The sequence below is a fragment of the Macaca mulatta genome, chromosome 3 (assembly GCF_049350105.2).
Source record: "Macaca mulatta isolate MMU2019108-1 chromosome 3, T2T-MMU8v2.0, whole genome shotgun sequence".
NCBI lineage: Eukaryota > Metazoa > Chordata > Mammalia > Primates > Cercopithecidae > Macaca > Macaca mulatta.
In genome coordinates this window covers 90,942,069-90,954,645 of record NC_133408.1, presented here as the reverse complement: position 1 = coordinate 90,954,645, position 12,577 = coordinate 90,942,069, and the positions used below count along the sequence as shown (strand labels likewise).

The 12,577-nt window shown below is 46.3% G+C and overlaps 2 protein-coding genes across 5 annotated transcripts in view; both read right to left on the bottom strand.

Moving 5' to 3' along the window:
- The window catches only part of ELMO1 (engulfment and cell motility 1), a 575,941-nt gene extending 565,137 nt beyond the window's left edge, over positions 1 to 10,804 (bottom strand). For 2 of the 4 annotated variants that reach the window (XM_015133709.3, XM_077995014.1), the window contains exon 1: positions 10,419 to 10,804. The gene's annotated coding sequence lies outside the window, so the exon portion shown is untranslated. 4 annotated transcript variants of the gene reach the window in all.
- Positions 1 to 12,577, bottom strand: part of LOC144340197 (uncharacterized) — a 54,179-nt gene that overhangs the window by 28,457 nt on the left and 13,145 nt on the right. Inside the window, exon 4 of the mRNA XM_077998177.1 lies at positions 10,234 to 10,690. Within this exon, the coding sequence (XP_077854303.1) occupies positions 10,234 to 10,690 (457 nt within the window). The remainder of the gene's footprint in view (positions 1 to 10,233; positions 10,691 to 12,577) is intronic.

The following is a 12,577-nucleotide window of genomic DNA, read 5'->3' as shown; positions in this document are numbered from 1 at the left end:
AATTAAACACAAAATGCATGTTTTTATATGATTTTAGCAAGATAGTTTAATAAAGAACCTAACTAGAAACTACTGAATCAGTAATAATAACCTCAATAATAATAGCAAACCCAACCCAATGCCTTTAGGGTACGCTACTTTACAATCATGATTGCATTTAATCATCTCAGCTACTCGAAGAGGTAGGGACTTACATTACCTATATTTGAAAGATGTGAAAACGAGGCCAAGGAAGGTCACTAACTTACCTGAAGTCACCCAGCTGTGTACTCAACAGGAGATCTGAACCCTCCATTAACAAGTGTGTGCTTATGTCGCTTTAAACCACAAAGACTCCTTTTCCTTTTCCCCAAATCCAATCAGTTAGCAAATCATTTAATTTTGTCATCAGTATCTACAGGCAAACACGGTGTGTGCAGGCCTGCCCTCCTTTCCCTCTGCTCAGACTCTGGCTGGCACCCGCTGAGGGGCTCAGGCTGGAAGGTGGGGGCTGGGCAACCTGTCTCCAAGTTTCATTGGCACAGCAAGCACACTGCTTTGTTTATTTATTCATCTGACCAAGACCATGTATTTACTTAGGCAGGCCTAGCAGGAGCTCCCATCTTTTCTCTGCCCCTCCCTCCAGCTGTATCATCTAATCTATCCTCCAGGTTGCTGTCACTGGAATCCCACTGCATCTTTTCCTTGCCTAAAACCCTTCGGCTTTCATTTCTGCTCAATCCAAATGCCCAGCTCCTGGGATTGCTGATGTAAAGCCCCTTCCAGACTGTCCTCCACCACCCTGATTGCTATATTCCCTGGACGTATCATATTCTTTCTTTTAATACTCAGCTTTCCAGATCTTTCTCAAAAGTCACTTCATTTGTGAACACCTACCTCTGTGATCTGCAATCACGGTAAACATACCTTTAGCATACTGTTATGACCATCTCTTAACAGATCTGCCTCTGTTACAGCCCTCCCTACCCCTTCTCCACATATGGAGTGCCCAGGCTACAGCATACAAATTGGCTGTAGCAAGCAAAATGGCTGTAGACTGACTGAATGACTGAATGAAGCATTATGATCAGGGCTATAAGCCCAGCAATAGTTTGGCTTGAAAATATTTATATACGTTTCAAGGATAAGCCCAACATCTGTTTTTAAAATATATTACAATTAAAAAATAAAGCTTTACTGTGCTTCTCTCATAAAAACCCAAGCAAATGTTTCTCAAAAACCTTCAGCTGGAGAATGGACAGTAATTGAGAAAGTAGTTCTAATGAGTCAAAGTCGCTTCCTGGCAGTGCAGTAAGCCTAGAGATGATGGAAACATATTCATTCCTTGACAAAATGCTTAATTTCATGTGATTTGTGCTGACTTACTATAAAAGTGATAGCACTGGAGAAAACAGGATTTAGCAGCTGATATAATCGTTTCTTTGCTTCTAAAGGCCTTTCATTATTAGGAGAGCTGCATGGGTGTATGTGTGGCGTGTGTGTGTGTCTTTGTCTCTCACACACACATATGTACAGCACATTTATTATTTAATATATCAAATAATCAGTCCCATTCCCCCAAACCAAAATTTTTGAGTAGTGGTCACTTCCCAGAGTGGTCCACAATGGGAATAAGTGAGGCACAGGTCCACTATAAAGAAATCTAGGGGGCAGGCACAGTGGCTCACGTCTGTAATCACAACACTTTGGGAGGCCAAGGCAGGCCAATCACAAGGTCAGGAGTTTGAGACCAGCCTGGCCAATATAGTGAAACGCCGTCTCTACTAAAAATACAGAAATTAGCCAGGCGTGGTGGCAGGCACCTGTAGTCCTAGCTACTCAGGAGGCTGAGGCAGGAGAATCACTTGAACCCAGGAGGTGGAGGTTACAGTGAGCCGAGACCATGCCACTGCACTCCAGCCTGGACAACAGAGGGAGACTCTATCTCAAAAAAAAAAAAAAAAAAAAAAAAGAGGCTGGGCGCAGCAGCTCACGCCTGTAATCCCAGCACTTTGGGAGGGAGAGGCGGGCGGATCACGAGGTCAGGAGATCGAGACCAGACTGACCAACATGGTGAAACCCTGTCTCTATTAAAAATACAAAAATTAGCCAGGCATGGTGGTGGGCACCTGCAATCCCAGCTACTCAGGAGGCTGAGGCAGGAAAATCGCTTGAACTCAGGAGGCAGAGGTTGCAGAAAGCTAAGATCGCGCCACTGCACTCCAGCCTAGGCGACACAGCGAGACTCTATCTCAAAAAAAAATCTAGGAATCTGTGCGGTGGGGCGAGTTGGAGGGTGGACAGGAGTCAAGTAAAAACCAGCCTGACTGAGTGTTATTGGAATTCACTCCTCACTTGACCAAAAATGAGCAATCTGACCAAACTCCTCCACTAGCTCTACCTCCCAAGCCACATGCTTTCTGAGGGCCAAGGGTAAAGTCAGCTGTGGTTATGCATTTGGGCTAAAGAGGCCAAAAACAGAAAAAAAATTATTTTGAAATGGATTACTCTTCAAAATTAAGGGTAATTGTGTGTAGCAGCCTGGAAAATACAGCTCATCTAGCTCTGCCACTGAACCCCACAGCACAAAACTCTTGTGCTCTAAGTGCAATTCTGAACTGGAAAAAAAAAAAAAAAGGCACAAAGAGCGGAAGGAAGGGTGGAGGGTTGCTATAGGGCTAGCTAGTCATAGCTAGTCTATAACCCAGCAATATTTCTATGGCACTTAAGCCACTCGATGGTATTCTGGACTACGATAGCAGCCAAGCAGAGAAGGTAAATAAAAGGCTGACAGATAATTACATAAGAAAATTAACGTGGCAAGATTAGGACAGAAATCTAATGGACAAAGTGGGAAAGGACTTCGCATAAAGCAGTACCTTGAAGGCTTCTCCCTGACCTGCTGCAATGTCCTGGTCACACTAATGGAATATCAATATCTGTTACTATCCAACTAGTCAAGGTGGATTTGACAAGCAAAGGAGGAGGCACTGAACTCACTTAACTCATTCCCACACAGACATTTCCTTTGTCTTGTGACAAAGGCCTCTGAACAAGCCAAGCTGAGCTTTGCTACCCACCTTCCTCATTTCATTTATCTTACTGCCATTATGTAAAGTCAAGACAGTAACCAGTGGTCAGAATTCAAAACCTTGTTAAGAAACTGAGACAAAAACTCACTAGTTACAGTGTTTTTCAGTCATAGGTACTAGGAAGAAACATACATGCAAACGAAACTTGAAAAACATTTGGATTAGAGAAACAATTGCAATATAGGAGGGAAGAGAGCTAGAAAGGAAACTTGGAGAGCTGGAGGAAAGAAATGAACATAAAGAGTGAGCCCTCTCATTTGTTAATACACCACCTTAGACTCTAAGGAATAGCCAGTAAGTAGAAAAGCAGGGCACTTATAACTGCTGTTGAAAGTCTGGACTATCTGATAACACACAACTGGTCTCACTAACTCAGGAAGACAAACCAGCGGTTCTCAGCCTGAGGACAGGAGAGTTGATAGGACAATCTGCAATACCTGGAGACATCTGGGGTTGTCACAAATGAGTAATGCTACTAGCATTAGTGAACAGCAACCAGGGAAGACAGTAAACATTCGACAGTACACAGGACAGCCCTTACAACAAGGGATCATCCAGCCCGCAATGTCAACAGCACTGAGGCTGACACTGCCTGAAATAATGGGTTAGTAAAATGGCCAACAGCCTACAAGTAGAAAAAGAAGTGTACAAGTAGCCTCAGCCTCGCCCAAAGGAGAAACCATCCCAGTCAAAGGACTCCAGTCTCTGGTTTCCTTAGTTAGTATGAATCCATCAACAAGAGAATTAGCAAAAGTTATGATAAGCTAGAAAACACTGTCAAGTATATTTCTCTTCCAATTGGTTCCTTCCCAGGTGGTTCCATGCTTTTGCCTTCACCATGACTCATCCAGAGAGGAATAATGTTGGCTGAAGAATAGATGCCCATTCTTCTTGGCAAATACTGTTCTCATTTTTTATTAATAAATTGCCTTCTGGCTCATACGCTTCAATATCATGAAGTCGGTTGATGGGCATACTGTCCCTGAGAGAAGAATCCATTGACTCTCAAAATTAAGGTCAACTTTAGAATGAGATACCCAAAGAGAGGGATTGACTCTGAAGAACTAGGACTCAGTGGCAGCAGAGACATCCCTGGATACCATGGCAACCCAGGGCACATCCGTGTGCAGGATATACAGGAGTGAAGAGCCTCTCAGGATGCCACTGAAGCATAGCTCCACATGGGATCCTGGCCTCAGAAGCTGGCAAGTCCAGGGAACCAACAAAAGAAGGAACTAACCAGCGCAGACATCACGGTGCAGCAGAAAGAAACAACACAGTAAAATGAGTCAGAAAAAATGGGTTTAAGGCTCAGATGCACTCTCTAAGTATCCTTGTGACATTTCATTCTTCCAAGCCACATCTGTAAAATGGGATAACAATACTATTCTGATTGTTCCCCATCATTTCCAAAACAGCATCCCCAGAGGAAGGGTATGTCAGGGCACAGAGAAACATGTCGCATTGATCCTGTGACTCCAACTCCACCAAAAGAATGCTTTATAGGGCTTACCTGATTATCATTCCCTTAAACCACCGTTCCTTATGCAGAGTACAACCCACTGAACACATCGCAGTCCTATAGTCTGGCAAGTTGTGCCTTTCCAGTGTTTTCTACTGATGAAAGTTTTGTTTCCTACCTTAACTGTTAGAACTAAAGCAGTCAAAACTGTAGCCTCAATTCCTAAAATTGAAGTTCCAATAATAAATCTGTTCAGATTCTGGAAATCAGTGTTTGTGGGGGCCTGGAACACTGAGAATCATCTCCTTCTATTTATACATGTGACTAATTTCTCGACTCAGCACTATGCCAGTTTGTTACTGTAGTTAATTCTGTTTGATGAGCTAGCATTTCTTCTCCCACACATAGTCCTATCTGATACTTAACTGTTCATCCCACCTCAGGCCAGTGACCAAATTCTGCTCATACCATACCTGCACTTATATTGCAACAGGTTAGAAAACATAGCACTAATACACAAGTAGTTAATGTAATCAGGAATCCCGATATGGCTTTGCAGGCTTTAGTTCTGGCTAATATGGATAAGTTCCAATTGTTAACACTCAGAAAACCCAAATTATCCAGGGAACTGAGCATTGCAACCAGTGTGTGCACTGTACATACAGGCTGGCTTTCCTGAACCTAAAAACGCTGTGCTGGCATACTGGAAGGCTTTCGTGGCCACACACATGGTCCTGAGAGCCACACCCTGTGGAATGACTGTCCTTCATGATCCTTTTATTGTGGGCAGTGAAGAAGTTCTCAGACTTTTTTTATTTTTAAGACATGGGGTTACCCACCTCTTAACTCTTTGTCACCCAACCTGGAGCACTGTGGTGCGATCACAGCTCACTGCAGCCTCAGACTCCTGGACTCAAGCCACTCTCTTGCCTCAGCCTATCAAGTAGCTGGGACTACAGGTGCATGCCATCGTACTCAGCTAATTTTTTAACTTTCTGAGAGATGTGGTCTTGCTATGTTGCCCAGGCTGAGTTGTCAACCTTTGACTTTCTTCTTTCAACAGCCAATCCAAGCCCAGGTCAGCTAAAATGCTTCATCTAATCATGCATCCCAGCAGTGTGGCTGCCACCAGAAGAGATTACAACTGTCTTCGTAATTAGAATCATTCATATGGGGAACACTAAATGTAAAATGTGAAAGAAGTTAAGCAGAGTAAATTTCCAAAGACCTCAAAATGGTGAGAAAAGGGGATATCCTGTCGATTTTATTCTAAGCAAGGTTAAAGAGTTATTGCAAAGGGAGCTACTGCCTCTCTGCATCACAAAAGTGAAAAGCATGTCACTTGAGTTTCTAGTTCCTCCAAGATGGCAGCATCAGGGCCTAGCACACTGGCAAGTTCTACAAATAGTAGCATTTTTAAAAGTTAAGTCAACAGCTGACAGAACTGCATCTGGTTCAACATTTGGAAATAGCATCTCTTGCAGGGGGATTAAACCAACAGTATTTTGTTAATAGGAGATCGCTAAGTATTTCTTAAAAGGATAGCCCTCTAGAACATCTTCATCAGAATCCCTGGCAAGTTAGTTAAAGATGTAGTTTTCCCCAGAATTATTGAAACAGACTTTAAAAATCGTTACCCACATTGAGCAATACTTTGACATGAAGACTGGGTGTCTGTTTTATGAAATTATGTTTTCCACACCACTTTTCTCTTTCATGTTTTAAACTGCTGGTCTTGGCCTACTAAAGTGATACCATGATCCACTCATGGGTTACAACCCTAAGCTTAAAAAATACTTCTCTGTTTGATTAGAAGGAACCAGAACTAGAGTTGCACAATTAGTAGCAAACACTCCAGGCTTTGTGATGCAGAGAAGGTTTATTAATCCACCACATTTTCCAAATTCAGTAGAATGTCTTATAAACCAAACTATCTACTTGGATGGTTTCAGGCACCAAAAAGCGTTTACCAGCTTGAGCTACAAACCTTAATGGTATCCACTGTCTTAGATCTATAACGGAAATGTTACCTCCATAGGAACGATCACCTTTAACCCTTGAGCATTAGGCAAGATGATGAAGTAAGCAAAGTGTGTGATCAGGTGAGCTCCTTGCCTCACCCCCAGCCACATCCTCTGGCAAAGACTTCAAAGCCCTTTCCCCACCCTCCCCACCCACTCACACCAAACACCCAAAGGGGGTAAATTACTTTGAAACACTCAAGTATTACCTTCTTTTCAATACAGTAATTTAGTAAATGTTCAAGACTTAGCTGCACCTGCAGAAGGCCTTCATGTTTTCTCACTTTCATTTTTCTTCTCCTAGGCATTTCTCATCTCCCCTGCATCTGCCACACAGTCTCCCTTACAGCCTCCTGTCTTCACTTCCATATCCTAGGAGAGCAGAATGGGATACAGTAGATGCCTCTGACTTCAATCCCCTTACAATAATGCCCTTCTTCCTAGGCGAAAGCAACACAGACTTCTTTAAAAGACCTTCTCCAAGGAGAGTGATGAAACACCAGATCTGGAATGGTTATGTGGGGTTTTTTTGTTTTGTTTGTTTTTGTTTTTGTGTGTGTGTTTTTTTTTTTTTTTTTTTTTTTTTTTTTGAGACAGAGTCTTGCTCTGTCGCCCAGGATGGAGTGCAGTGGCAAGATCTGGGCTCACTGCAAGCTCCGCCTCCAGGGTTCACACCATTCTCCTGCCTCAGCCTCCTGAGTAGCTGGGACTACAGGCACCCGACACCAGGCCCGGCTAATTTTTTGTATTTTGCTTAGTAGAGACGGGGTTTCACCGTGTTAGCCAGGATGGTCTTAATCTCAATCCACCCGCCTCGGCCTCCCAAAGTGCTGGGATTACAGGCGTGAGCCACCACGCCCAGCTGGTTATGTGTTATTAAGTGCACTGGTTGTGTAATCTCTCAAGGAATCACCCCTCTGTTCCTTTCTTCAGGCTGAAAAGGGGAGGAGTCTACTCGAGGCAGAACAGGGTCTAAAAGAAGAGTGGCTTGGCATGGGGGAAAGGACGGGGGAAAAAACAAAAGCCCATTACCTGGGCTTCTCACTTGCACTAATGCTGCAACATTTTCCTGGTATATTTCCCTGGTGGATCTCTCCCAATATAGCCACCTCTCCTTTAGTCAGTCTACAAACACTTATTGAGCACTGAAGTCATGCTAAGAATCCATCTAAGTTCTGGAGCTGTAAACAAGACAAGGTAATCACTACCCTCATTGAACTTCTGCTCTAACAGGGAGAGAGACAATACTCAAATACACAAATGACTGTATAATGCCAGGGAGTAAAAGGTACTAAGACAAAAAACTGAGTAACATAAGAGGCCCAGGGAATGTCTGGCTGCTATTTTATATGGGGTAGCCAGGGAAGGCCCCCTATAAGCTGACAGCTGGGCAGACACCTGAAGGAAGCAGGGGAAGTCAGTCATCTGGACATGTGGGAGAAAAGCTCCTCCTGTAATTTCATGGGCAAAGGCCCTAGGGAGAGAACTCAGTGAAAAAGAAGAATGTGAGACGGTGAGGGTGCCTGCAGTTACCAAGGACAGTAAGCATGGTCATCACTAGAACTGCCCATCTTCTTGCCCAATGACTGCTCCAGGCCCTGAGTTTCCCCAGACTCCCATCCGGGTCTGCCTCCCAGCCGGGTCTGCCTCCCAGCCTGCCCCTCCCTGATACCTACCATACTTCTTGTTCTCCAGTTCAGTACCCTCCTGACACAACCCCTCCCCAAGAGTCACAGCAGTCCAGGTCATTTCCTCACAATTTACCAACCTAATAAAAACAAACAAAACAGAGTAGAAAAAAGGCAGCATCCACATTTAACCACAGCCTTCCAGAGATAGGAAATGTACAACAGTAAAGAGTAAAGCTTCAAAAGGTCAGCTATAAGAAAAATTAAAAGTATGCAATGTGTCTGCAGGGGATCTGGCCTCCTAACTTGCCATTATTTTCCCCCAGATCTATAAATCGGGGGACAATAATCCTTGAAACAACCTTGGAAAGTAGGCATGGAGGTGAGATAATGTGAGAACCCAGAGGAGAACCTGAGAACCCAGAGATAATATGGGGCCAGAGGAGACAACAATAACAGCTGCTGCCAGTCTTTGCAATCTCAAAGTGATTCTGAGAAGGATTATATCCCTCTATGTCCCAAAATTGGTCGCAGGGTTTTGGTATGTAAATACAGGTCATTAATTACCTTTATAGAAGCAAAAAAGAAACACTCAGATATTCTTCCATAGCCTCATCCCCAAGGCACCGGCCGCGCCCAACAGGGAGCCTCCGCCTCTGGAGGCCCCATCCCCTGCGTTAGGTTATCTAAAATCTTAACCATAACGAATTAGGCCCGAATCATTCACGGCCAACGCAGCTGGGAAGCCCATGATCCAGCGCGAGGGGCGTCCCAAATACGTTCACTGGGTCTCGGGGGCCGTCCAGGGGCTCTCAGAGCTGGGTCACTACCTGGGACCAAGCCTGAGTCTGGTCCTTTGGGTCAAGGCAGGTCCCGTCCCGCCTCCAACTTCAAATCGCCCCCTAGGCTGGAGAGGGTCACTGGGCGGGTAGTTCCTGGCTGTGCGGTAACACTTACACACACACACCGACAACACCCTCCCACACCGACAACACCCACCCCCCCACACACACACACTTACACACACCGATGACACACCACACACACATACATACGCGCGCACACACACGCGCGCGCGCACACACATACACACACACACACACACGCACACACACACACACGCCACCTCGCGCGCGCTCGCGGCACAGCACCGACTTCCCAATTCCAAACACACGCGCGCACCCCCGGGACAGCTGAGTTCTGTATTTCCTCTTCCTCAAAGAGACTCCGGCGATCGCGGTTGCCACTCTCCGCTCCGATTCCCGGGCCCCCGGCATGCCGCCGCCCCCTTCTCTGAAGGCGCGCCCGGTGCATCCCCTCTCCGAAGCTGAGATTTCCACGAAGCTCCACAAAACCCCCCGCCGCCTCTCCCGGTCTCGGCGGAGACCCCGGTGTGTCCCTGGGAGGAGAGTATTTACAACCAGAGCCTCCGGGGCTCCCGGCTGCCCAGACCGCCCTCTCCGGCCCTCCTGGCCCCCATCCCTCTGGCCCATCACCGCCTCCTCCCACGAGCGCACTCGCCGGGGGATTCCCTCCCATCCCTGAGTGCAGGAGAAGACGCAGAGTCCGAGCCGCCAGCAGCTTCTCTGGCTCTATAGGAATCTTGACTCCAAGGTCCCAGCCCCACATCCCCCTTCCCCAACAACCTCGCGCCCGCGTCGCAACCCTCCGGCGCCCCCCTCCCGCAGACCCTGGTCGAAACGTCTCGGCGGGCTCCCGGGCCCCGGGCCCCGGGCCCTGCGCTTCATCCCCGGGCGCTGCACCTCCAGCGCCCCCTCCCTCCTCTCCCACTCCCACTCCCGCCATCCCCCGAGCTCAGACTTCCCCAATTGCAGAGCGCCCCGACGCGCCCACAGCTTTCACCCTGCCGAGCGCGGCGGCCACCCCCGCCGGAGCCGCGGCGCCCCCAGGGAGGAAACAAAAGTGTCTCCGCGGCTCCCGGAGTCCCCCGGAGCAGTACGGCTCCTCCCGGCCCCAGTCCCGGCCCCCTCCCCTGCCGCGCCGAGGTCAGGAAGTCGGGGCGCGGCGCCAGCCCAGGAAACTTTACGAACCTGCTTGGGGTCGCAGGACAGCAGCGGCAAGGGTTCCCGGCGATCAGAGCTGCGGCGACCTGCCACCATTGAAGGGGAACTGGAGGCTCTGTCGCCCAGCGTGGGGCCGCGGCGGCGTGGGTGGCTCTACCTCTATCCTGTGCCCATCCTCGCCCGCTCCCGCTCGCCCCAGCACACGCACTTACACTCTGGGTCGGCCGGCTGCTGCACCGCCGGCTGCCGCTGCTCTCACTTCCTCTTCCTTCCTCCTGCTGGCCAGAGACACATTTTGCATCTGCAAGGCATCCGGAGATCAGCCGCGAACTCTCCTCCCGAGCGGACGCTGCGGAGTTGCAGCCGCCGCCCCTGGCACCTGCGCCAGGACACTCGTGGTCTGCGCGTTCGCCTTGCGCCCGCACCCTGGTCCCTGCCCACGGCACTTTGCCTAGGGGAATGCCCACGACTTTTTGAAGTCCCCCTACTTATAAAGACAGAAATGTCAAACACCATGCATGCCTCAAATCTGCTATAAATAATATGTGTGCAGAGCATGACTTCGATGAGCTCACACACGGCGTTTGGAGGCACTAATTAACTCCGTCACCCTTATAGCGCCACCTCCGGGAGGCCAAAAGCGAGTAGAATCTTTTCACATCTTTTTTTCATTTTTGGCAACCGGTTCCGGATATTAAGGGGAAACTTCGGTGGGCTGTTTGAACGCTACTTTAAGACGTGTTTGTTTTGACGCTGTGCCTCTACCCTTGGACAGAGTGGCAAAAATAACAAAACATTTCCTCCCTCTCAGTCGACATCTATGTATTTACTAACCCTGCAATTGAAGCTACAAGATGTATTTCTAACCAATTAAGCCAGGGACTTCCTAATTTTGCATAACTTTGCATAAGGCAAGACGTTCTACCCCTAATTTGGTATTTAGAATAAATTACTTAATTCTTGCAACCTACTTAAATCATTTTCAAAACAGAAATCAAAAACGTTAACTCTCAGCCTAGCTGGCAGGAGGGAAGAGGGTTGCAGGCGAAACACCTGTCCTCCCCCAATTCAGCAATACCTACATTGGCTCTACCGGAAAAGTCAAAGGCAGTTAGGCATTTTCTTCTAATTGGCAAAGGAAATAAGTTGGGGGCTGGGAGGCATCAGAATCAAGGTGGAAAACTAAGCTCCCTTTTAAGATCCTCCCCCTCAAGAGCCACAGGCAGCTGTTGAGCACTTGAAATGTGGCTAGCCCTGAGATGTTCTGTAACTGTAAAACAGACATACAATTTAATATTTTTAAAATGAATGTAAACTAACTTGTTAAGTATTTTTATGTTGATTACATTATTGCAATACATGAGAATAGTTTGATGTAATAAGTCCATTGGGTTCATCATGTATTGGGTTAACATATAAGCATACATAAAATTAATTTCACCAGTTTCTTTTTACATTTTCTGATGTGGCCACTAGAAAATGTAAGGCTACACATAGGCTCTCATTAGTGGCTCACCTTATATTTTTAATGAACAGCTCTGATCTAACTCCTTATTACACACATGACTCTGGGAGGCAGTATTAGTATCAAGAGTGCCTGGGTCCACATGGTTATAAAGCCAGTAACTAGGGTGACTGCAGGAAAGCAACTTAACTTCTGTATTTCCTTATCTATAAAACAGTAATGATACAATAACAAAAATCAATAGCACAACTATTAAATGAGGTAATTTAATAAGTAGTCAATAAATGGAGCCTTTACTAACAATGCTCTGAGATGCTTGTAGTGATGAGCATGAATTGGATCTACAACCTTGTAGCTAAGGCATATAAAGACCTTAACTTTAGTGCATGCGTGGTGAGCACTCAGTAAACATTAGCTGTCATAATTGTTCCCTCCTTGCACAGCAATTATGCAAATCCACTCCCCTGTAACCTTTGGTCTTCACATTTTTCCTCCATGAAGAGGTCTTTCAGATCTTTGAAGATAGCCCTCAAATTTTACCTAAACACTCTGTTTTGAGGATTAATCATCCTCAATTACTCTGACTCTTCTTCATGTGATATAGCTTCAAGTCTCTCTCATCTGAGCCATCTTCTCCTGGAAGGGTATGTGTCTCTGCCCTTAAAAAAAAAAAAAAAGGATAAAAAAGTAGTTGTCTTATAGATTAATTACCTAATTAACCATTAGCAAACACAATACAGCCTGAGATCTTTTCTCTCTCTCTCTCTCTCTTTTTTTTTTTTCTCAAATACATCTCAATGTTGATAGGAGTACATGGAGAAGACTGGAAATTCTTTATGGTGTTATGCTTAGGCCATGCACGTGAACATGGAGTTGATCTTTGGAACCAAAGTTCCTGATCCACTT